Consider the following 24,996-nt stretch of genomic DNA (forward strand, 5'->3'; position numbering starts at 1 on the left):
AAGAAAGTGAAAATTAAAAGTCAGCATCTTTACCTCTACAAATTCTCAAACTGTATCATTAAAACTAGGAGAAAGTGGAAGTGAAACTGTGTAATGAAAACAGGAATTTATGGAGAGTGAGGGAGGGGGAATTGGAGGAAGGTGGTCAAAAGGTACACACTTCCAGTTTAAGGCAAATAAGTACTGGGGATGTAATGTACAGCAGGCTGACTACAGCTAACACTGCTGTGTGCTATGGAAAGCTGCTCAGAGTAAATCCTAAGACCTCTCCCCACAAGGAAAGGCTTTTTTTTCTTTTTATTGTATCTCCCTGTGGCCCTTGAACAACAGGGGTCTGAAATGCATGGGTCCTTGTATAGATGAAATTTTTTTTCAATAAATACATACTACAGTATTGCACTATCCATGGCTGATTCAATCCACAGACGTAGAACCACACATATGGAGGGCCAACTGTAAAGTTGTGGATTTCTGACTAGGCAAGGGTGGCGAAACCTTGGATGCAACCCCAACTCTTGCATCATTCAAGGGCCAAGTGCATATGAGAAGACGGATGTTAGCTGAACATGTTGTGTCAGTCCCTTTAAAATACATGTAAATCAAACCATCATGCTGTATTCCTTAAACTTATTCAGTAATTATGTCAAATATTTCTATTAGAAAAAAAATTTTTTTCACAGTACAATCTCATTATTTTTAGCAACAGATATTTTGAAATATAATTCACATAAAATTCATCTTTTTAAAATGTACAATTCAGTAGTTCTTGATACAGTCAGAGCTGTGCAAGCATCACTAATTCCAGAACATCCTTACCACTCCAGAAAGAACGGAAGCCCCATCGGCAGTGAGTCCCACTCCTCCGTCTCCCTGCCCCGGCACCCACTCATCCGCTCTGTCCTCGTGGATTTGTCTGTTTCTGGCGTTTCATGTCATGGAATCGTAAGGTGGGTGGCTTCTGGCTTTTGTCACACAGTATGCTGTTTTCAGGTTCGCACAGGTTGCACCATGTGTCAGTACTTCGTTCCCCCTTTTTTTTTTTGGTGACTAATAGTCCATTGTATGGGATATAGCATGTTTATCCATTCTTCAGTTGACGGAATTTTGGTTATTAGCACGTTTTGGCTATTACCAAGAATGCTGCTATGAATACTCACGTTCAGGTTTTTGTGTGGACACTGTTTTCAACTCTCTTGGATGTATACTTAAGAGTAGAACTGCTTAGCATTTTGAGAAACTGCCAGGTTGTTTTTCCAAAGTGGTTGTACCATTTTATAATCCCATTAGCAATGCAGGAAGCTTCCAAAATTTCCACATTCTTGCCAAGACTTAGAGGTCACTTTAAATTGAGGCATCCTAGAAGGTGTGGTTTTGATTTGATTTTCCTAATGACTAATAATGTGGAGCATCTTTTCATGTGCTTACTGACTATTTGTATATCTTCCCTGGAAAAACATCTATTTAAATCCTTTCTCCATATTCAAATTGGGTTGTTTGCTTTTTCTTGTTGACTTCAAGTCTTCTTTTTATATTCCAGTTACCAGTCCCTTATCAAATATATGGCTTAAATATAAATATTTGGCTTAAATATCTTCACCAATTCTTTTAATTTTTGATTGCACCACGTGGCATGTGGGATCTCAGTTCCCTGACCAGGGATTCAACCTATTCCCCCTGCAGTGGAAGCATGGAGTTGTAACCACTGGAACACCAAGGAAGTCCCTCCAATTTTGTGGGTTTCTTTGCCCTTTCTTGATATCTTCTGAGGCGCAAAAGTGTTTAATTTCGGTAAAGTCCAACTTATCTGTTGGTTTCTTTTGTCACTTGTGCTTTTGCTGTCATGTCTAAGAGGACTGCCTAGTCCAAAATCACAAGAAGTCCTTATTTCCCGCCTCCAACAAGAGTTTATACTTTTTAACTTTCACACTTAGGTAGATGATCCATAATGGTCCAAGTTTATTATTTTACACATGGATATCCACTTGCCCAAGAAGCATTTGTTGAAGAGACCATTCTCTCCCCCATTAAATGGTCTTGGTATCCTTTTCAAAAAATCAACTGATCATATAGGTTTATTTCTAGAGACTCAAATTCCTCTTACAGGCATACCTCAGAGAGATTGACTCCACACCACCACAATTAAGTTATCATTATAAAGGAAGTCACATGGAATTTTTGGTTTCCCAGTGCACATAAAAGCTATATTTATACTATACTGCAGTCTAATAAGTGTGCAATAGCATATGTCTAGAAAAACCATGTACATACCTTCAAAAAAAATTTTACTGCAAAAAATGTGATCAACTGACAACACAGGTTTGCCACACAACTTACAATTTGTAAAAAACTGCAATAAAGCATTAGCACAATAAACCAGGTATGCCTGTACATCAATCTGTATGTCCATTCTTATGCCAACACCACAACATCTTGGTTGATGTACCTTTGTAGTTAAGATTTAAAATCAGGAGGTCTGAGAACTTTGTTCTTTTTCCAGACTGCTCTGGGTACCTTGAATTTCCATATACATTTTAGAATCTGATTCCTGCAAAAATTTTGGCAAAAAAACTAACTGGGATTTTGATAGGGATTGTGTTGAATGTGTAAATCAGCTTGGGGGTAATTGTCACCTTAACAATATAAAGTCTTCTGATCTATGAAAACAAAATATCTTTCCATGTATTTAGTTAGGTCTTCTTTAACTATTTCAGTGTTTTCTAGTTCTCAGTGTATAAGTTTTACACTTCTGTTAAATATATTCTTAGGTATTTGATTTGTTTTGGGAAATAGTTCTTAAAAAGTAATTTTTCTGGGCTTCCCTGGTGGTCTAGTGGTTAAGAATCTGCCTGCCAATGCAGGGAACATGGGTTTGATTCCTGGTCCAGGAAGCCCCCACATGCCTTGGGGCACCTAAGCCCAAGTGCTACAACTACTGAAGCCTGTGCTCTGGAGCCCCTACTCTGCCACGAGAAGCCACTGCAATGAGAAGCCCACTCACCACAACCAGAGAGTAGCCTCTGCTCACTACAACTAGAGAAAGCCCATGTGCAGCAATTAAGATCCATCACAGCCATAAATAAATAACTGAATCAACAAACATTTTTAATTTTTCTGATTACAAAAGTAATGCTTGTTAATTTTCTAATATGGAAAATACAGAAAAGTACAGAGAATAAAGTATTAATAGTAATCCCACTGGCAGTATGTACTAGAAATCTGAATTTCGTCTTTGCAACACATTTTTATTTGGGGAACTGCCTTATCCCTCCAATATGTCACTCATTCTGGTATGATTATCAGTAATATTTCTCGTATCTCCTTCACCACAGGAGTGGGCATGTTTACTACCCCAATCAGCTAGCCCACACAAGTGACAAAGTGATTGGTACTGAGATGACCATGTGACCCAAGCAGGGCCAGTCAGAATTCTCAGTGAATGGGACTTCACTTCTTTGCTCTCTAGGATCAGAAGCTCAAGATCAAGAAGGTGCCAGGAGGCCCTGGGCTCTCCTGACAATATCTAAAGAGTTTCTCTGAGAATAAAGCTAAAACAGAAACCAGGAGATTAAAGAGAGACAGAAAAGGTCTAACGATACCTTTCAGGTTCTGGGTCTAGTGGCGCCTAACCAAACCTACACTGTAACTCCCAGGCGCAGAGCCAGGGGATTCCCTCTTCTGCTTAATCCCATTTGACTTGATATTCTGACAAGTGAAGAATTCCAGTATTCATGTCACTGTTGTTCAATCTCTAAGTCATGTCCAACTCTTTGCGACCCCATTGATTGCAGCACACCAGGCTTCCCTGTCCTTCACCGTCTCCCAGAGTTTGCTCGGACTCATGTCCATTGAGTTGGTGATGCTATCCAACCATCTTATATCCTCTGCGAGATCATCACTATAATCATTTTGATGAACATGCTTTCTGTCTTTTGAAAGAGATTTCGGCTTTCTTTAAAACGTCATGTATTTAGTACTGCAAGGCTGTACATTCACATTCAATGACAAATACCACTGGCAGCTGCCAACTGATTAGTCTATTCTTCTGGAACTGTTTATTAAGCCACAGAATAAATCAGTGTTAAAGAGAAGCCCGTAACTGCTTTTCTGCTCAGCTGCCACACACATACATACACTTTGGCAAAAAATAAAGTACCTTCTCTCTTTTGTGGAAGTGTCTCTCCTGACTTCCATCTCTGCCTGTTTGGCCAGCAGGGCAGCAGCTTTAGCAGCTTCTACCTCTTCCTTCGTCTTTGCAAACCGAGCAGCTCTCTCTGCACGGTCCTTGAAAACAGTTGTTAGATATTAATTATCTTTCACTGCCAGAAAGATCTAGTTACACATTTCCAACATATGGAACACAGATATGCATGAATTCCTTAAGACCATACATGAACTTCATCACTCTGGATCTGGCATTTTTTAGTTTTATCAACTGTCAGGGACCACAGTTATTGTTAAACAAACAAGGACTTGATTTTGGTCATTATCTCTCAAGCCTGGAACAAGGTCAGTAGATAATAAATATTTACTGAATGAATACATGAACAAAGAATATTAAGAAAAGAGGTTTTCATATGTATTACAACTGTTTAATTCTAAAACCAACTGATGCAAAACCATCCTAAGCTTCATGTGCCTAAATCCTTTGAATGTCCTAAAAAAGAATGCTTATGACTAGAGGAGACTGTGAGGGAGCAAATTCTTGGCTTCTTTCCTGGGGAATCTTGAAAACTGTCTTGACTACTGATAAAATTCATAACATAACACGGAGAAAAATTACTTCAAAAGATTATCTCAGTTTTAATCTTAACTGTATTTTAATTAAAGAAACAATTTCTAATAAAGGAAAACTGAGAATCGGTACTCTCTGAGTCACTAGAATCTACTATTTTTGTGCACCCTGTCTGGGAGTAAACCAAAACCACTGCGCCTGGACAAACAATTTCACCAGTGTTCTAGAGCCAAGCATTAAAAAGAAACAGTACTCACCAGAGCAATCTGCTGTTTTATACGCTCTCGAGCTGCCCTATCTTCTGCCTTTTCTCTATTTCTTTCCTCTAACATTCTTTTTGTTAGTTCTTCTTCTTGCTTTCTTTTATAATCCAACATTTCTTTTCCAGTTTTCCTCCTCTCAATTTCCTTCTTAATCTCTCTCTGAATTAAAGAAAAAGTAAGTTTTATGAACCAGAAACAAGTTAATAATCCTCTGTCAATACCATTTTATACACAGGCAAAGTTGGTTGTAGGGTACAGCTAAAGGAACAGAACCACTTCACAAAAGGTAGGGGTCTAGTAGAATGCATTAACAGCATGGGTCAATGGTCAAATCCTATCAATTTATAAGTCTTTGCCAGTGGTTTTGTAAAGATTATCATGTGGTCAATGTAATTTGGGAAAAAAGAGAAAAAAAGAAACAGAATTACAGGTTGTCCCTCCAAGGACAACACAGTAGTCATTTACTTGGCCTGAAGACATAACCTTCATATATTAGAAGCCCAAAGAGATGATGAAGTTTAGGTGCGCAGAGTAAGAAAAGTGAATGGTGAACTAGAATACAACACCACCAGAAGAAATATTCAGCAAAATGTCTACCCACTTCTTTTTCACAAAAAGGAACTAAAACTGATCTGCATCAAACCAATTTTAATTCAAGTCCCTTTATTCTTAGTGTAAAGATTCATTGCAGAGGGAGAAAGGATGGTCTAATTTATTCCTAGCAATTCCCAAAAATCACAAAAAAGTGTACACTGTGACTTTATGACAGGAGACTGGTAATGCCCCTCACTGTGCAGCAATGCTGAACTACAGGACCAGGAAGTCATCCCATGCACCAAGCTAAACAAGAAATCAAACGTTCCCTCATGGAAAGGAAGAGGAAAAAATGCAGGCACATCAATTTACCTGTTCTTCCTCTTTCCTTTTCTCTTCTCTCCTTTCTTCAAGTTTTTTGGTTAGTCTGTATTTTGAAAGTTTAAAAAATACATTAACTGAGAAAGTTTAAAGAAATGCATTAACTGAGATATATTATATTGAAATAAATTACATTTAGAAGATTTCTTTAGCTAAAAACTGGGGAAATATGGAGACAAACAAAAAAAGCTCCTAAAGGCTAAGCAACAACTTCTTTACCAGGCCCCTGGCCCTGAAAAAAGCCCACGAGAGTCAGGGGGAGCCATAAGGAGCCCCCCTCCAGCTCTAGGGGCCCATCTCCTACTTACCACTCGCTCCCTTTCCTCACCTGATTTCTCGGACACAGATCTTTTTTGACTATACCATGTGGCTTTTGGGGTCTTAGATCCCCAATCAGGGATCAAACCTGAGGCCTTGGCAGAAAAGGCACAGAGTCCAACCCACTGGCCCACCAGGGAGTTCATCAGATATTGATTTTTAAATGTCTTAAAATAATAATAATATACATATAAATCAATGACTTAAAAATGCTTTACCTCTTACACAGAAGAGGACTATAGCACAGAATTGATAAAAGCTAAAAGCTGAAGGCTAACATTTATAAAGACCAGTAATACCAAAATTGCTTTTGAACTATGAGAAATTCATCAATTAAAAACTAATGATTCTGAAAGCAGACAGTGGTAATGGTTCCACAACTTTGTGAATATATAAAAACCCACCCAATCTGCATACATTTTGCATTTTATGGTATGTGAGTTTTATCTCAATTTTTTAAAACTAATGGCACTTTTTCTCAGAGAGGTTTGGGTTGCACAGGCATATGCATTTGTTAAAACTCAGCTGAAGAACTCAGCTAGAAATCTAAGGGATGTTCAAAGATGATGGTTTAGAACCCCAAAGAGATGATGAGGTTTAGGTGCACATGGTGAGAAAAATGAATGGTGCACTAGAATGCAGCAACACCAGAGGAAAAATTCAGCCAATGTCCACAGGTTTCTTCTTCTTCATTAAAAGGATGTCAGAAGGACTTAAGACCCAACATGAAGGGGTTCTGCTATAAATCTGGAGTATTCTGTGCACTAAAAAAAGTTACGAGAGAAATTAACTGAAACACATTAGAGGGGAAAAAAAGGACCCATGAAACATCTTACTACTGAGGGAAATTATAAACTTGTATAACCACTTTGGGCACTGTTCAGCCAGCATCTACAACCCAGAAATTCCCACTCCTGAAAACATACCCGAAAGATACGTTCACCGAGACATGTAATAAAAGAATGTTCACGGCAATCCTATTCATAACCAACTCAAACTGAAAATAATTCAAACATCCATCATCAGTAGAATAGCTAAATAAATCATGGTATAATCAATACACAGTCACTACAGCTATACAGTAACGAGCAACAATTTGAAGTGCTTATATGATTTAATTATATGATCATGCTCAAATTTTTGAAACGTCAAGCAGCTAATAGTTACTTCCCAATGAAAACTGTTTAATTATTAAGATCTTTTCAACATTTTATCTAATTTCAACATTAGAATTCCTTTTGAAAAGTTTTTAAAAAATTGGGTGTATGTATCTTCTAAGAGCACTTTGAAGATTTTCCTCCAGTTAAAGAATCTCAAACAGCTCTAGAACCACTCTGTCCTGATAAGCTAACTATAAAAGTAATAATGTTCAATGAAGAAAATTTGGCAACCTGAGAACAAAACAAAGAAACCTCTAATTCCAGTTTCACAGATACTAGTATAAACATTTTGTGAATGTCTTCAAATATCTTCTGGGGCTCATTATCCTATATAACACATATACACCAGGATGTATACATATTGGTATTTTTTTAATTAAAAATGGCTTATTATATTCTATTTGCAGAACCATACAGGCAGACACTAGTAGACATCCCTTTATGTAAGAATGGAAACTATTTGGGGGAATTCCCTGGGAGTCCACTGGTTAGTACTCTTAGCTCTCACTGCCAAGAGCCTGAGTTCAATCCCTAGTAGCGGAAAACTAAGATCCCACAACTCATTTGGTGTAGCCAAAAAAAAAAAACAAAACCCAAACCAGAATGCAAACTATTAAATAACAGAAGCTCCCCTTTCCCACAGCAATTAAACAGCACTTGATCCCATCTCACAATAAAGGGCTACCTGCCATATTTCTTCACATTCCCTCCAATTCTCGAAATCCTTTCCTGAATTTTCATTCTCTCTTCACTCTAGGATCCCAGGGTGATGCAAGTAAGGGTGCATGCTGAGGGATGTGGTGTTAGCAAAGTAGAATGAAACAGAAAAGGAAGAGCCTCTAAAACTCTCGTTCCCTACTGCTCTTCTTCCAGACACACACCACTTCTCTCCACCGTGAGAGGTCTATCCTGCTGTGCACCACCAGATGCTGGCCCTGCCACACTCATAAAGAACAATCAGAATCGAGGGAGGTTCTGCTAAAATGAAACTCATTTATACTGAACCATGCATGAACTAACCCAAAAACCCAATGACAGCAATCATTACGAATCTCGGTTCCCCGTAATATCTATGTGAACAAGAAAATATCAAGTCTAAGTAGTTTTTCTTAACTTCCATATAACACTGAGTGATTTTTAAGTCAAGATTTTAAAATATTCCTGCTTATCCATTCACCATTAACTCAAGTACCTTTTAAGAATCATACTATAAGATTATGATTTGGTAACTATTGTAACATTAGAAAGTACTAAACTAGAAGCCACCAAAAGGCAGAAATTTGATTATCAGACTAAGAGCACGTGAATAGACAGCCACATGGGTGTGCATAGTCATAAAATTGGCTGCCCATCTGGAACTTATCCTGTGACACAGAGAGATAAAAGCAGAAGTGACAGATGGAAACACATATACCAAAATACTAGTGAAAGAGGGACTGTTAAAATTATCAGACCTAAAGCTGACCAATGACTTCAGAGATATACACAAGTTCTTACTTCTAGAATATAATTTCTATGGATACAAATAAGTTGGTCAGGAAGTAAAAAATTTCAACCTAGAATTTTAAAATTTTTTATAATTTTAGCCCAAATTCAAATTACTGAAGTAACTGAAAACCACAGTCTATTAATAACAAAACACTGTGTCTAAAAACAAGAGCAAACCTTTCCACTCTGACGGTGAGGTCTTCAGTAGGTCTCTGATTTGAACATCCACTAGGCTCTTGAGACACAGTGGTCTGGCTTGAACTTTCTCCTCCTTAAATAATAAAAGAAAAACAAAAGAAGAATGCCAATTTTTAAAAAGATATATATCTTTGGGGTTACAACATCTGTTAACAATCTGTTTCTTAAACATATTTTCCCTAGGGATGGAGTAGGAGATAAGAAATGAACTATTACCAACTCTGTAAGTTTGAACCTGGAATAACAGTATATAAGTGAGAAATAAGGCAGTTACTCAGCTGAAAGCCACCAAAACAAAACATGCAGAAATATTAATCTAGCAGGAGGGGATATAACAAAAACAGAATAAGCATGCCCTAGCCAGGGGCAGGCTCTGCTTTAAAGCAGCAGGGTCCAGGATCTTTGGTATTCATTAGGGCAGCCACTAGTCAGTCATGTGTGGCTACCAAGCACTTATAATAAACTAGTGCAGGTGAGAGACTTTTTCAACTGTATTTAATTTTAATTAAAAATGCCAAATGTGGCTATGGTTATGGTATTCAAGAGTTCTAGGGAATTTCCTGGTGGTTCAGTGGTTAGGACTCTGCAGTCTCACTGCAGGGGGAACAGGTTAGATTCCTAGTTCCACAAGCCTCATGGGGAAAAAAAAAAAGGTGCGAAGCTCTAGAGGCCAAGTATGATACTGGGTATTACTAAACTTGTGATGACCATGGGATCTGCTTCTGCAGACCACAATGATTCCTCAGAGAAGCTTTTCATACCTACACTAATATTATTTTTTTTTAACTAATATTCTTTAAAGGATTTCCTGAAGGACAGAATTTTGTCCTGGCCTGCAGTAGAGGATAGCTATGGTCTGATACTCCCTTTCAAAACCTCTGCTATTTCCTTCCTTATCACTCACTATCAACTTAATTATTCCTCATATGTTTGATCTTTGAAACAGTATGGACTGCAGAGCAACAAAGTCTGGGTTAAATCTTGTTCTGTCACTTCAGTAAGTTATTCAATCTCACTATACCTTATCTACAAAATGGAGGTATTAACTGCATAGACTTGTTAGGAGAAATACATGTTACAGAAGCACAACACTGAAACTTGTGCTAGGACTAGCATGAAGTAAGTGGTTCAGTTATTGCAGCAGTAACAGAAATATTAGAATTACTAAGTAGAATCAATGGTATGCATGTACTCCTACCCCAACATTCAGAGTATCACCTACATAACTTGAAATCAGCTACAGAAGGATTATTTACACTTTGGAAATTAGTAAACGCTACAAATGAGGGCTTTTCTCCCCTGCTACAAAAAATTTTTGTTAAATATTTACTAGCATATTATGAATGCAACCCGTGAGTAAGAAGTGGTAACCTCTAGCAGCCAGTGTGTATTCAATAGGAAATTAATGCTTTCTTTAGTAAGTAAAATGAATGTCAAGATCATTTATATCTTGATATTAGCAAAAAATATTTAAGAAAACTTCTGAAAATAACCTGTGGACAAGCTGAAAAAAAGTGTTGGGTATAACAATTAGTGAGGTGGACCTGTGACTCATAAACAAAGAAAAATGGACAGCAATCAGCTAAAACAACTGATAAAAATCCAAACACAGTAAAATTACTAGAGGAGGTTCTATCTTTAGGTTTAAAGACAACTGGATTATCACGCATAACTTATCTCCTGATAAAAATGCACAGCAACACCTGTAGTCCTGACAAAAAAGAATAAAGAATAAACTTGACTTCAACAACTTTTTCCTTGAGTGCAATACAATTCTCTTAAATATGTACAATACTCTATAGGCTAACGAAAATAATTCCAAATACATCAGTCTCATTTGGACCTTTCAAAATCCTCTGGCTGAGAAGAGATTTACAAAACTGATGAGAGTCATAATGACAGTCCCTGAACCATAGCACAGTAGCAGAAGTTACTACTATCAGCTGTTCTGGACTGTTACCTATTTGGGTTTGAAGGACACAGTCACTGACTTTATCTTCTTCTGCCACTAAATGACAAACACATGTATCTAAAACTGTCTGTAAATTTTAAATGAAGTGAATGTGAAGGGGAAAAATACAGTATTTTTATTTTTAAAAACATTAATCCACAGTCTTCAAAGTGAAGTAGGATGTTTCGTGTACCCAAAAGGGTACACTAAAAATTACCTGTTGCAGAATCTGACTTTGTATCAGAAGAGGATGGTGTCTCACAGAGCTCTACATTTCTGGACTGACAGTTTTCAGAAGTATTGTTATGTTCAAATGAGGCAGATGGAGTAGAGACTGAACCTTCTGATTGGCTGCCATTGGCCAATGATGCTTCACCTTTTAATGAATGCATCTAGGGAGAAAAAAAACAGATTTTAATTACAGATAAGAATCCAAATTTACCATGGTATATGAGACCAAAAATGAGGAAGTCAATCTGTACTCCACAGAAGTGAGAAGTACTAAACCTTCCAAGTAAATCAATGTAAAATGTATAGTCCTAGACATGACATAATCACATTATGGAATTCAACAGCTAGGTAACAAGAGCATTAAAAGATTTTTAAAGCCCACTGTTGATTTTTCTTAAACTGAGAATTCAAGGAAAAAGGTTACAAGTTGTATTAGCCATATGCCCAAAGGGGATGGAAGTGAGAAATTGAGTAAGATCCATAAAACAAGTCAAGCAATACACTGTTAAGGACCTTAATGTGAGAGCAATACTCTCTTGCAACAAAGTAATAGTGACTACATTGTGCGGTTGGGTGACGGAGGAAAAGGGAAGGGAGAATAAGAAGTCACTCATGTATAGGCACCTCTAACTTCACAAAGTGGTTTTGAAAATCAGTCCAGACAGACAGTATTTACTACCTTTTAACAGCACGGCTAGTTCCTGAATATTTAGAGTGACTCCAAAAATATTCCAATGTCATGTTCTTGACAGATCATTCTCCAATGTTTATACAAAGAACCAATTCTGTTCCTTCTCACCTGCCGGACTTTGTGGATTCTGGTAACAAGTTCATCTGCAGAAATACTTCCTGCTATTACTTCCAAAGGAATTCCACTGTCTCCAATAAAAAAACTGGATGGAACACACACTACAGGATCTGCACAGTGCTATCAAGTCTAACAACTCATGAGAAACAAGGGAATAATTTTATTAAACACTACTGATTAAAAAAAGCAAAATAATCTTTGTGAATTTCACAATAAGCTAACCTGTTTACAAAGTAATTTCAACTAGTTTATCACTATTCCTGCAGTACATGTGATACATGAATTATGATTTATTTCTATCACATATATATAAATGGAAAACACTCATTACGTTCCCCTCTATCATGACTTTTATATCTATTTTATTTCTTGCCAGCTACTTCTATTAAATAACATTCAACTGCATCACATTGCTTTCCAGCTATAGTAATCACAATTTTAAAAAGCTCCCCAAGGGGACTTCCCTGGCAATCCAGTGGTTAAGACTCTGTACTCCCACTCCAGAGGGCATGGATTCCATCCCTGGGATCCCTGGTTGTGGGATCCCACATGCTGCACCTCACAGTCAAAAAAAAAAAAAAAAATCCACAACAAACTCCCTAGGACCCCATAGGATACAGTGCACTGTCTTAAAGGACACTTAGTAATATAAAGTTTCCATAAACAAGAATGTATCAGTTCCTAAATAAAAGCTAATAATTTCTAATTGTCATGCATCAACCAAAAGAAAGGTAAATCCTCAAGCAATATTCATATATATACAACCGATTCTTCATGGAAAGGATACAGATCTGTGAAAATTGTAGGCAGGCTTCACTGTAAAACAAAATCGAACAAAAAATCACTAGATGAATGTAAGTATTTCCCAAATACTGAGTTGTTTTTATAAAAATGTACTGTATCAATTACAAGTATTTTCCTGAAACTACAAGTTCCTTTCATAGCTATCAACTGAAAGGGGAAAAATGTATTCCTTATCTCACAGACCATTTTCGGTTTATAATTTTCAAATCAGAGAGACACTTGCTCTTGCAAACCACAAACTAGTGGTCAGATGTGGTACCTAAAGATCACCTTAGTATCTGCCATGTTGCTTCCTCAGAAGCATGTGTTTCTGAATACAATATTGTAGCTTGTAGTAAGAAGATATCAATACCTATGAATTACTTGTGCAAGTGATAATGCAATACTTTGTAATATGAAAGGACTCAAAACAACCTAAAAATCCACCAGTTAAAAACTGATGAATCATGCAATTATAAAGAGGAAAAAAAAAAGTATGTCAAACTACTATCATTTTTGTAAAAAACAGGGAGAGGAAAACAATGGTATTCTCTTGATTTGGTTTACTCCAAAGAGAACTGAGTGGTTAGGGACAGGGATGGGAGAGACTTTATAACATGAATAAAAGACACTGATAAATATAGGTAATTCCAAGAACCAAATTAATGCCTCAAAGAACCAGGAATTTGCTTGTCTTTTTCCAAATCTGAGACATGATTATAATAAAAACATCTGAAAATGTAAAAGAAAACTATAAAGAAAAATATTATCGAGAATCCTACTTTCTCAGCTATAACCACTGTAAACTTTTGATACATTTTCTAACAATCTATTTTCATTGCAAGATACCTCCATAAATAAAAATATACTAACATGTTCCTAGAACGTTAGCTTTATTATCTAATAAATTAAATTTACCTTTCATAATTTAAAAGACATACTAGATCCCATCCGCTGTCCATAATGAAACAACCATCAACCAACACTATACACAAGTACTCCTGCATCTGCTAATAGAAATTTGTTTTTAAAAATGCTAGATATATTAGTCTGTACATAAATCACAACAATTCTGAAATTCTCATTTCTCCTACATTCCCAACAAAACCCTACATCCCTCCTGCCATTACTGACTCTAAAAGGTGCTTCTGGAAAAGAATGGACAATATCAATGATATCATAGACTATTTAAAAGAAAAAAAAAGACGATTATAGCTCAATAAATGTATAGTTCAGTAACTACTGTGAAGCAGACTGTACTATGATTTGCTTCATGTTTTATTAATGAAGAAAAAATTTTTAATAAAAAGTTTACAAACTTACAGGTAAATTTCTATTTTAATGTTGACAGTAATTTTCATTTTGATATTATCAATACCAAAAGAACAGAAATATCACTTTAAAATTGCTAGTGTTTCCAGGCATTCATCATTGATGGCTGTGGCTAACATCATAAAGACAAACAACAGAGCATTATGTACCCTGTCGTAGAAGAATGGAAGACACACCACCATCTAAGAAGTAGTCTTAAGTGGGGAAAAAAAAAAACCTGAATCCAACTGTCAATTTACAAAAAATGGAGGACAGAAAGACAAACTAAATGACACTGACAGGACTCCAATGAACAAAACCTATACTGCAGGAAACTATGCAACAAATCACCTGGATTCTCAAAAAACAGACTGCAAAGAAAAAGACAAAGAGGGAGATCCAGAGAAGCAGCCTTCAGAGTAAGACAGACCTGACAGAGATCAACACATCACAATGTGTAGATCTTTATGGATCCTGAACCAAACAAACTGTAATAAATTAAATTAATAATAAAACCTGACTGATTTAACAACTGAAAATGTAAACACTTGGTAGATATTTGATATTAAGAAATTAAGATTAATTTTTGAAGTATTATGTTAAAAAAATTAAGAATTCTTATCTTTCAGAGACATACCAAAATACTGATAGATGAAATGATATGATGACTGAGATTTATTTCAAAATTATATGGGATGAGTTGAAATGGATGGGGTTAAAATGGGTGGGGGAAAAGATGAAACAAGACTAACAAGAGGTGATAGCTGTCAAAGTAGTTGACAAGGTGGGGGGGGGGGCAGTGTTCATTACACTACTCAAACACTTTTGTGTATGCCTGAAATTTTCCATCACACACACACAAATGTTAATGGGGGAAGAGGGATATATTCACAAATGAAACAGATTTGTGGTTATCAGGTATTATGATGTGCCTATAAATGCTCTTATTTTTATTGAATTAAATGACTCCATTTTCAAAAACAGGATCCAAAAGAGTGGTTATAACCTTTCAGAGATATTTAATATATTGTTTACAATTACATCCAAGTTTTTAGAATCTGAGGATCACAGTTCCTTTGCATTACTGGTGTATGTCCCAAGAATTTATCAGTTTTTCAATAAGATATAAGGAGAAATTTGAAAAATGGCAATCAGACTATAAGCCCTCAACATGCCTTAGACAAAAATCAACATTCTTATAGTCCAAAAGTATAAATCATAAATCACAACCAGAGACAATGGTTAAATTTTTTTTTTAAATTGCAAGAGTAAAACATAAGCAAACCTTTTGGTATCGATTTTAATAGCAACAAAACTGTTTGAAGATGCTTCCGTCACTTTCTCATCTTCCCAACTTGCAGCCATTTGTGTAGACTGCTCATCATCACCTGTAAAACATTTCAAGCATTCTTATAGCATAAGGCCAGTATCTGCTGATTCTTTTCCCTGTAAATCTGGAACTTCAAATAAAATGTAAACCCACAAATACTATTTTTGACCAAATTTGAAAACTGACTTTTTCCATAAATGAAGTGACTGTTAACATTAATAAAAGTAATGAAAAAGAAAATGTTGGTATTTAGGTTATACAAAGTGTTTCTAAATGAAGACATTCAAATTATGATGCAAATATTATCACAATAATTAGAAGTCATGGGCATAAATGTGTCTATTTTGCCTTTTGTACCATTGATTTTAGAAAACAAAGGTACAATATTTTTCCTTTATGTAATATCGTTCTGTTGAGTTTAATGTCCTCCACACACACACCACTTATTCTCCAGAATCCCTCCAAGGTAGACAGAAGCCAGGTGTGACTCTGTTTGCAGTTTTGCACCTGCCTTTTATTAAGAGGTATGCCAGTTATAAAACGTATGCTGATCCAAAACTAATCTATGGTGATAGAATTGAGCATTCATGCATGCTACCTTGGTGGAGGTACTACTGATTGGGAAAGAGGATGAAGGAGCCTCCAGGATCTTGGAAATGTTTTATATATATATATATTTATATATTTTATTAACAATGTTGTGTTAGTTTCAGGTGTACAACAAAGTTTTTCAACTATATATATACCTGTATCTATTCTTTTTCAAATTCTTTTCCCATTTAGGTTATTACTGAAAACTGAGCCGAGTTCCCTGTGCTATACAGTAGGTTCTTATTGGTTATCTATTTTAAATACAGTACTGTGTATACATGTCAATCCCAATCTATCCCTACTCACCCTTCTCCCCCGGTTACCATAAATTCATTTTCTGTTTATTTCTATTTTGTAATTAAATTCATTTGTATCATTTTTTTTAGATTCTGCATAAGCGATGTCATATGATAGGAAACGTTTATCTCTTACACAAGTGTATCATCTGTAAAAATTCATCCAGCTGTTCACTGAATATATTTTACTAAATATACTGTATGCAATACCTCAGTGACAAAATATTTTAAAAATTACACCCATCAAGAGATTATTTCCATTTTAGACCTGTAACATCTGGATTTTGGCATAACCATTTATTGATGGGCAAAGGAAACTTACCAGAGTTAAGTCACTGAAAAACATTTCGAAGGTTAGCAGAGCTATGTTTTCAGATCACACTTTTTTGCTTTACAAAAATGAGATCTTTCTATACCTACTCTTTTGTAAGTTGTTTTCTTCCCATGTGCGTTCCCCTCCCTCAATTTAATCTACCCTTGGTCTTCTCCATCTCAGTTATCTGGTATTGATAACACCATCCTTTCAGTTCTCAGACCAAAAAGTTTAGTTATTTTTGCCTTCAGCTGATGCTGTCTCCAAAATATATCTGGAGTATGACTTTGTCATAACACTCTCACTGCTACCACCCTGACTTAAGCTATCAAATTCTCACATAATGATTACAGTAGCCTCCTACTGGTCTCCCTGCTCTGTCTACTCTTAACGCAGCATCTTCCTTTTAAAAAGTCAGAGCAGGGAATTCCCTGGTGGTCCAGTAGTTAGGACTCAGCACTTTCACTGCAGGAGCACAGGTTTGAGCCCTGGTTGGGAACTAAGATCCCACAAGCCACAAATCACAGCAAAAATAAAATTACACACTCCAGATATTTCCAAAGCTTCTTCACTTCCCACTTTCTTTTCTGTAATACTTATAACCTTCTAATAGACTATTTGTTTTACTTATTATCATGTTTACTGTTTGTTGTCTGTCTCCTTCCACTAGATCTCATGCTCCATGAGGGCAAGAATTGTTTTCCTTCTTATTTACTGATATAATTCAAACACCTACAACAGAATCTAATATATAGTAAATACTTGGGAGTAGAGCAGGCTCTCAAAAAGTATTTTGTAGAATGAATAACTAAATTTCTGGTATAGGATCTTGGCATGCCTACAAAACCTGACTAATGCTACACGGTTGAAAACATCTTTTGTGAAATGAGATTCAGGAATATTCAGTAATAAGGGGCTTGAGAAATATGGCCATGGAAAAGTAGACAGGGATAGAATGCATGCACAGACCAAGACCAAAAGAATGCCCATTAGCAGACGCCTAGATGTCGAAGCAGCAGACAGGAAAACTATCATTTGCCATGAGATCATTCTGAGCATATCTTCAGACACTATGGGGGTGACGAGAGATGCAAAATTCCAAGTAAATGACAAGATTATCAACCTAGAAAATAGCTACAGAGGAACATCCTTAATACACTTAGAGAAGGGTGTGAGGTGTAAGGGGTTATTTTTATTCATTCTTTCTTTCATACATTCACTATTTTACTTCACATTTATACTCTGCTAGGCACTGTGCTAACTAAATATAAAACAAATGAGATACTATATGCCCTCAGTGGAGCTTAAAATCTAAAAAAAATACTTGTTTGGTAAACTATAATTATGGTAAGAAACGCTTTGAAAAAAACAGACCCCTTTAGATTGGTCAGGGAAGCCCTCTCTGAGGTGGTATTTAAGGTAAGACCTAAAGGATGGAAGAGGTAAACCACGCCACAAGCCAGAAAAGTTCACCAAGCAGGAGGAGTTTCTGTGGAGGAAAGGGCTGTACGGTTAGGAGTGTTGCGAACACTAGGTACCAGGGAACAAGATGAGACTGAAGAGTTGAGTCCAAAGATGACTCCCATGCTTGGGTTTATCCAACTGGATGTGAGGTGGCGCCATTTACTTAGCAGTAGAATACCAGGGGGTGGGGGACAGATTCAAGCAGTTAATACTTTCAGGCTTGAGAGTCCTGTGAGGCATCCAAAGGGGGATGTCAAGTAGGCAACTGGAAGGATGACCTGCCACTCCTGAGGCTGATGTTCTTCACTCCCTCACCTGGGCTGTATGATGCAGATTCTCAAGGGCTCCATCTCCACTAGCAATGTGTGCTCATGATTCAGCAGAGGGCAGCAATAGCTGCCTGACCAACAGAGATGTTAAGACTGAATGGAATTACATAATGAGAGTTAACCTTAGCTCTACTGGGTGAGATTTTTAATTGCCAACTTTGGAATCTTTACTTTCTTATTTTAAATCAAATTATGAACTATGCTGTGGAGTTAGATGGGCCAAAGATTTCAGGAGAAAACATTACATTCTTGGCGGTATCAGCAGTATCCAAAAGTAAAGCCACTTAAAAAGAGCAGTACAAACTCGGAAGCAGTTGCAGACTCTATAACCAGGAATTTCAACAGAGAAAAACTCAACTGGTCTAAACCTAAATGGCTTTTTAGTCTATTTTAACCAAACCAAACCAAACGGGGGAGGGGGGGGCGGCATTACATAGTGTTGGTCAAGGAGATTTTAGCCAAATAGAACCATTAGTCGATGACCAGTGTTTAGTTGTCTAGTTAGTGACAAGACACCTCTGCTTCAGAATGCTTGTCAAATTATTGTACATTCCCAAGAAAAGAATCAAAACCTGTTTCAGTTTTATTTCTTGCAATTTACACACCTGTAATACTTTGAAAATACTTGTTTGACTTAACTAGTAACCTCTCCAGTCTCTTAACATTAATCCCACATATTTAATTCATCCATGAAAATTCCACTAAAATATAAACAATCTGCCTAAAATGTTTCCCACTTGAGTGGCTATATGAACCAAAGTATACATTTATGACCACTCCTTCCAACTAAAAAGCTATCCTTTTAATTTTCCAGTGAGCTGGCACATTACTGTCAAGGTCTCAGATCGAAGAAAAATCATCAGTTCTGACTGTACTCTTCAAAGTCAAGAATAAAGGTCTAGGGACTTTGCTGGTGGTCCAGGGGCTAAGACTCCACGCTCCCAATCCAGGGGGCCCAGGTTCGATCCCTGTCAGGGAACTAGATCCCACATGCTGCAACTAAAGAACCTGCATGCCACAACTAAATAAATACATTAAAAAAAGAATAAAGGTCTAAGAAAGCTGTAAGTGTTGCAATTTCATGACTCCACTGTCTACACACTCTATCTAGTCTTGGAGACTAACTTCCTAAAACTCTAGAAAAACTAACAGTACTTGAATGGATCAAGCGATGTGGAAGCGACTTCTTCCACAGAGTGCTAATAATCCTCCTGCAAACATTCAACAGTCACTGATATTCTAAAAACATATATTACATGATACATGCTCATCAGAAAAACTTGAAAAATTGAAGAAGGTATATATTATATATAGACGCAAAGCCCCAAAGACCTATAACTTTTATTTTTCTATTGTAATAATTAGCGCTACTGTTTCGAAAAGGGTTTCTGAATGTTTGTTAATTAAACCTAGCATTTCTTTCAAATTAACAGGTTAGTCCAAGAGTGCCTTCAAGGAACCTTTGGACACTGATCAAATGTGCTTTCTGTTTAAAAATATGACTACTGGGGACTTCCCTGGCAGGCCCGTGGTGAAAAGTTCCTCATGTCCTCTTCCAAGGCAGGAGGTGAGAGCTCCACCCCTGGTCACAAAACAGAAAGGCTGTAACAAACTCTATAAAGACTTCATAGATTTCCTGATTTCTACACCAATTTCAGTAACTACTTAAGGTCTGTTGTATAACTACCTAAGGTCTGTCTGTACAATGGTTGTTTTTTTCCCTGGAGAAACAAAAAAGACACTTTTTTGGAAGCTGATAAAAAAAAAAATCTGTCAAGAAAAGATATATATTCTTTTTGTGACACCGGTGTACGTCACTTTAGCCCCTGTGGACCTAAGTTTCCTCATCGATAAAATGGGCATGATAAATAAACCCTGTTCTACGAACGTCCAGAATCAATTGAGAGTATATGTGAAAAACACAACTTAAAATGGTGTTACAACTATTACTGCACTCTTAATGAGCATATTCAGTATCATCAGTCTTCCTTTCCCTTTTCTTAGGATTTCGTTTATCTATGGCAGTAGCTCTCTAGTTGCAGTGCATAAGCTTCTCATTGGGTGACTTCTCTAAGTGCCCAGCACGGCCCGGCGGGCGGCGGGGAGCGTGCTCAGTACTTGTGGCCCATGGGCTTAATTGCTCTGTGGCACGTGGGATCTTCCACTATCAAGGACCGAACCTGCGTCTCCTGCACTGGCAGGCAGATTTTCTAACACAAATAGTTGAAATAATGCACCTCAAATTAACGGTAGTCGCAAATACTAATTCGGTTCAGGTAATGAGGATCAGCAAAACTTCACAGAGGCACAAGCTTACTGTAAATCTAGAAGACTGCAATAATAAAATACGGAGCAAAATAACCCAGAGCAACACAGAATAGATGAGTTAGTACACATTCTAAAACTGTATCTGTGTTACTAGGAAGACAATAAAAAGAATCAATGCTTGTGTGTCTACTTCTAAACAAACGGTTAAAAAACAATCCACTTGCAACAAATCATTTCATATTAGATTCTCCACTCCTATGGCATTAAAAAAAATCCAATTTATATAGACCTCAAAAGTTTACGTTTCAGGAACACACGAAAGCCAGTAACAGTGAACATCAGGTGGTTTCTCTTTGTTGATTACCGATGACACAGCTTTCTTCCTGAAAGTCCACAACTAATTACAAGCAAAACTGCCTGTCTTACGGCCCGTCTCTCTCCTCACCTACACACTAACTATACGGGAGTTAAAGTCTCTCCAACTGGAGCACTCCGTCGGGGGCGCCAGCAGGCGACGGTGGGGGTCTGCGGGTGCCAACTCCGCAGGCGGCGCGGAGTCAGGCTCCACAGCGAGCAGGGCGGCCCTAGGGCCTGCTCGACCCGTCCCCTCGCCCCGCACAGGGGAGACGGCGGGGTTCAGCGCGTTTTGGGGGCGAGGCCGGGACAGTGCCTCCTGCAGGGGGGCCGGGAAAAGCCAGCGGTGGGGGTCAGGCCAAGTGTACTCCAAACGGACGGGGAAGCGCTGAGACGCCAGGGACTGGCAGCCGGGCCTCTCGGCGCCCGGAGGAAAGGCTGGGGGCCCCTGGGGTTGGAGGTAGGCCGGAGGGGGTGTCCCTGCTACATCTCGGGCCCTCGCCTCCTTCACCTGCCACGAACACCACGAAGACTGCGCCGCTCCTCTTGGCCGACGCGATGGCGGCCGGAATGGCGCCCTGGAACCACAGCATCGCTGCCCTCCGGCCGAGGCGCTCGCTCGGTGTGTTGTCGCCGCGGTCCCGGAGTTGGCCCCGCCCTCTCCGTCGCCTGGCTCCGCGGCCCCCGCAGCGCCAGCCGGTCCGCACCCCGCCTCCCGCTCTGCACAGGCGCTCTAGCCCGTCAGCGGCCCACTGGACGCGCGCAAGCGCGCAGGCGAGGCGCACCCCGCGACACGTGACGCCACACGTCGGCGTCAGCGCCGCGCCCCCGTGCCTTGTCTCGTTGGCAAGTCGGAGCGTGCGCGTGCCCGCGAGGCCGCCAGGCGCTGCAGTCCCGGAAATGGGAGGAGGCGTAGGGAAGAATGACTAATCGCTAAATCGCGTCGGTGGCGCCTTCCCGGTGCATGACGGGAATTGTAGTCTTGGCTTGGTCCCTTTAATATTATAGGAAATGTTAGTTGTGGTTTGCCGGGTACGGCTAAGGGGGCGACCGTGAGAGCCACTTCTTATTCTATAAAGAGTAGAAATGGTGCTACTCATCGGAAGATACCCTTCCTGGCATTTTCGAGATCTTACATAAGGAGGAAATCATCCTCGCCCTGGATGGAACTCTGCCTATTGCGACGATGTAATTCTCTATTATGATTAATGGCTGTTGTGTAATAGGATGGGTGTCTCTCGGTATGAAACTTAATGGGGTTTGTAGGGATTTACTACATCTATTGAACTTAATTTATCAGCTCGATCTTGAAGAAAAGAAATACAACAGTCACCTTCTGTAATACCATACAGCCCGTGTACCTGAGGGGAGTTTTTGGTTGAACGCAGACCTTGAGTAAGGTCGTTGGTTAGAGATCATTACAAACCTCATAACACTTAGTTATGCTGTTGCCACAGCTGCTTTCAAAGGTTAAGTCAGGGCTTCCAGTGGAAGCCTCTGGGGAAGGGGTGGCAGGCGCCATGTTGGGCCCCGAAGGTGGCAAGAAGCCCCTGAAGCAGCCCAAGAAGCAAGCCAAGGGAGAAGGAAATGGCAACCCACTTCAGTATTCTTGCCTGGGAAATCCCATGGACAGAAGAATCTGGCGGGCTCCAGTCCATGGGGTCACAACAGAGTCGGACATGACTAAGTGACTAAACAACACCGACAATATAATCATCAAATGCAAAGAAAAATCTTATCTATTCCCACCCCTCCCCAAAAAATAATTATGTGACATGATAGAGGTAACTATCAATACAATAGTAATTACATTACAATATATAAATTATGAAGCTAACTTGCTGTAACTCTTCAATTTGTACCATGTCAAAAACATTTAAATAAAAATAAATATACAAAAATTTAAAAAAAAGAAGAAACAAGCCAAGGAGGTGGACAAGGAAGATAAGGCATTCAAGCAGAAGCAGAAGGAGAAGCAGAAGAAACTCGAGGAGCTAAAAGCAAAGGCCTTGAGAAAGGCCGTCTGGCCACCGGTGGAATTAAAAAATCTGGCAAAAAGTAAGCTGTTCGTTGTGCCTGAGGAATGATAACCCTTAGTTCCATTCCTGTTTAAACACCTGGATTCCCTACCATAATATCTGTTGCCACCTATAGCTAGAATGCAGTGTTGTCTTGGAACCTATTGTACATTTAAGAATAAACTTTTGTAAAAAAAAAAAAAAGTTAGAAGCAGAAAATAGATAATGATTTCTTTTCCAGCTACTTTTCACGGTAATACAAAAGTGAATAAATAATTTTGTTTACCATGATATATGACAAAGTACTATTATCAAGATATAGCACTTTATGGTTGGTTGCCATTAAAATGAAAACTGACCCAAATTTAATACTTTCATGAAATTACACGGTCTCTAATAACTATTAGCTAAAGATTTCTGTGGTTTATTTAAAGTTGCATAGGCAAATAAATAAAGTTGCATAGGCTATTATATTGTACACCCTACATCACCTTCCAGCAGCACAGCCATTTGACAATATCTGCAGGATTAAGGAAGGGCTACATCTGAAAATACCCCTTTCCTACAAGTATTTAACCTAAAAATAGCTAACAGATTGAATTGTGATTTTTATTTGCTTTTTTCCAATCAGGCCTCTTATGTAGTGTTCTTATAAACTGAAACATAATGCTGATTACAGACAGTTGCTATTTACAGAGGATATCATTCCTCAGGAAGAATTAGAGTTGGTTTCAACATCAACTTTAGTTTCCTTAAAATTTGATCAACATATATACCCTTTCAGCAGAATAATGTCTTTAATTATTTCTACTGTTAGAATTAAATATTAGAAGAATCATTCACAGCCTCTCACTCATTCATCAAATCTTTATTGCACATCTGCTATGAACTAGGCATTATACCTGGCCATGATAAGGAGGTGAAGCAGTCAGACAAAGCTTGCCTTTGTGACTGCACAGCCTGAAAAGGAAGACAGGCATTGAGTAAGTGACTGTGATGATGAATACCACAAGAGGGAAATTCTGAGTGCTTCAGAAATGTAATGATGTGACCAAACATGGATGTGAAAGTCGCTCAGTTGTGTCCAACTCTCTGCGGCCCCATGGACTGTATAGTCTGTGGAATTCTCCAGGCCAGAATACGGAAGTGGGTAGCCTTTCCCTTCTCCAGGGGATCTTCCCAACCCAGGATTTGAACCCAGGTCTCCCTCATTGCAGGCAGATTCTTTACCCGCTGAGCCACAAGGGAAGCCCAAACATGGATAGTAAGGTTAGAAAAGGCCTTCCTGAGGAGATGACATGTGAGGAGAAGTCTAGCTCTGTGAAGGAGAAGACTATTCCAGAGAGAGGAAACAGCAGTGTGAAAGCTCTGAAGCAAATGAGAATTGTACCCTTGAAGCACTGAAAAATGTTCAGCCTGACTAGAACATACAAAGAGACATATGGTGTGAATGAGGCTGACAGATAGAAAGGATAACTCATCCAGGACCTTGGGCATCATGTTAAGGATTGCAGACATTTTCCTAAGAATTGTAGAAACCTGTTGAAGAATTTTAAACAGAGGAATTAGATAAAAGATTTGTGTCTTCGATATGCAGGTATGCTGCAGTTCAAGTGGATTGCAATGGAAGTGGAATGGGTGAATGTGAAGAAACTGGTTAAGAACCCACTGTCCATGTATAAGGGAGATGGAGAAGTGGATACCTCCGAGATTTTCAGAGGTAGACTCAATAGGCTTTAGCTATGGAATTTGAGGAAGGAGGAGTCAAGAAGAGATCTTGGGTTTCTGTCTTGAGAAATCATATAGAAGGTTGTGATATATAGGGACTTTTGAAGGAAGAGCAGGTAGGTGGAGAGGTGGGCATGAAGATGTGAG

The 24,996-nt window shown here is 38.4% G+C and overlaps 1 protein-coding gene and 1 long non-coding RNA gene across 2 annotated transcripts in view; one reads left to right on the top strand and one right to left on the bottom strand.

The window, feature by feature from the left end:
- The window catches only part of UBXN4 (UBX domain protein 4), a 28,057-nt gene extending 6,241 nt beyond the window's left edge, over positions 1 to 21,816 (bottom strand). The window contains exons 1-9 of the mRNA XM_061135112.1: positions 21,615 to 21,816; positions 15,444 to 15,546; positions 12,852 to 12,880; positions 12,056 to 12,174; positions 11,243 to 11,417; positions 9,054 to 9,147; positions 5,902 to 5,956; positions 4,990 to 5,154; positions 4,154 to 4,281 (exon numbers count right to left, since the gene is read on the bottom strand). Coding sequence (XP_060991095.1) covers positions 4,154 to 4,281; positions 4,990 to 5,154; positions 5,902 to 5,956; positions 9,054 to 9,147; positions 11,243 to 11,417; positions 12,056 to 12,174; positions 12,852 to 12,880; positions 15,444 to 15,546; positions 21,615 to 21,696 — 950 coding nt within the window. The 5' untranslated portion in view covers positions 21,697 to 21,816. The remainder of the gene's footprint in view (positions 1 to 4,153; positions 4,282 to 4,989; positions 5,155 to 5,901; positions 5,957 to 9,053; positions 9,148 to 11,242; positions 11,418 to 12,055; positions 12,175 to 12,851; positions 12,881 to 15,443; positions 15,547 to 21,614) is intronic.
- Positions 3 to 21,607, top strand: LOC133050835 (uncharacterized). Its single transcript, XR_009691709.1, has 3 exons — positions 3 to 947; positions 16,272 to 16,311; positions 19,296 to 21,607. It is a non-coding gene; the product is annotated as an uncharacterized LOC133050835 (long non-coding RNA).
- Positions 21,817 to 24,996: the final 3,180 nt, after the last annotated feature.

The sequence above is a fragment of the Dama dama genome, chromosome 33 (assembly GCF_033118175.1).
Source record: "Dama dama isolate Ldn47 chromosome 33, ASM3311817v1, whole genome shotgun sequence".
NCBI classification, from domain to species: domain Eukaryota; kingdom Metazoa; phylum Chordata; class Mammalia; order Artiodactyla; family Cervidae; genus Dama; species Dama dama.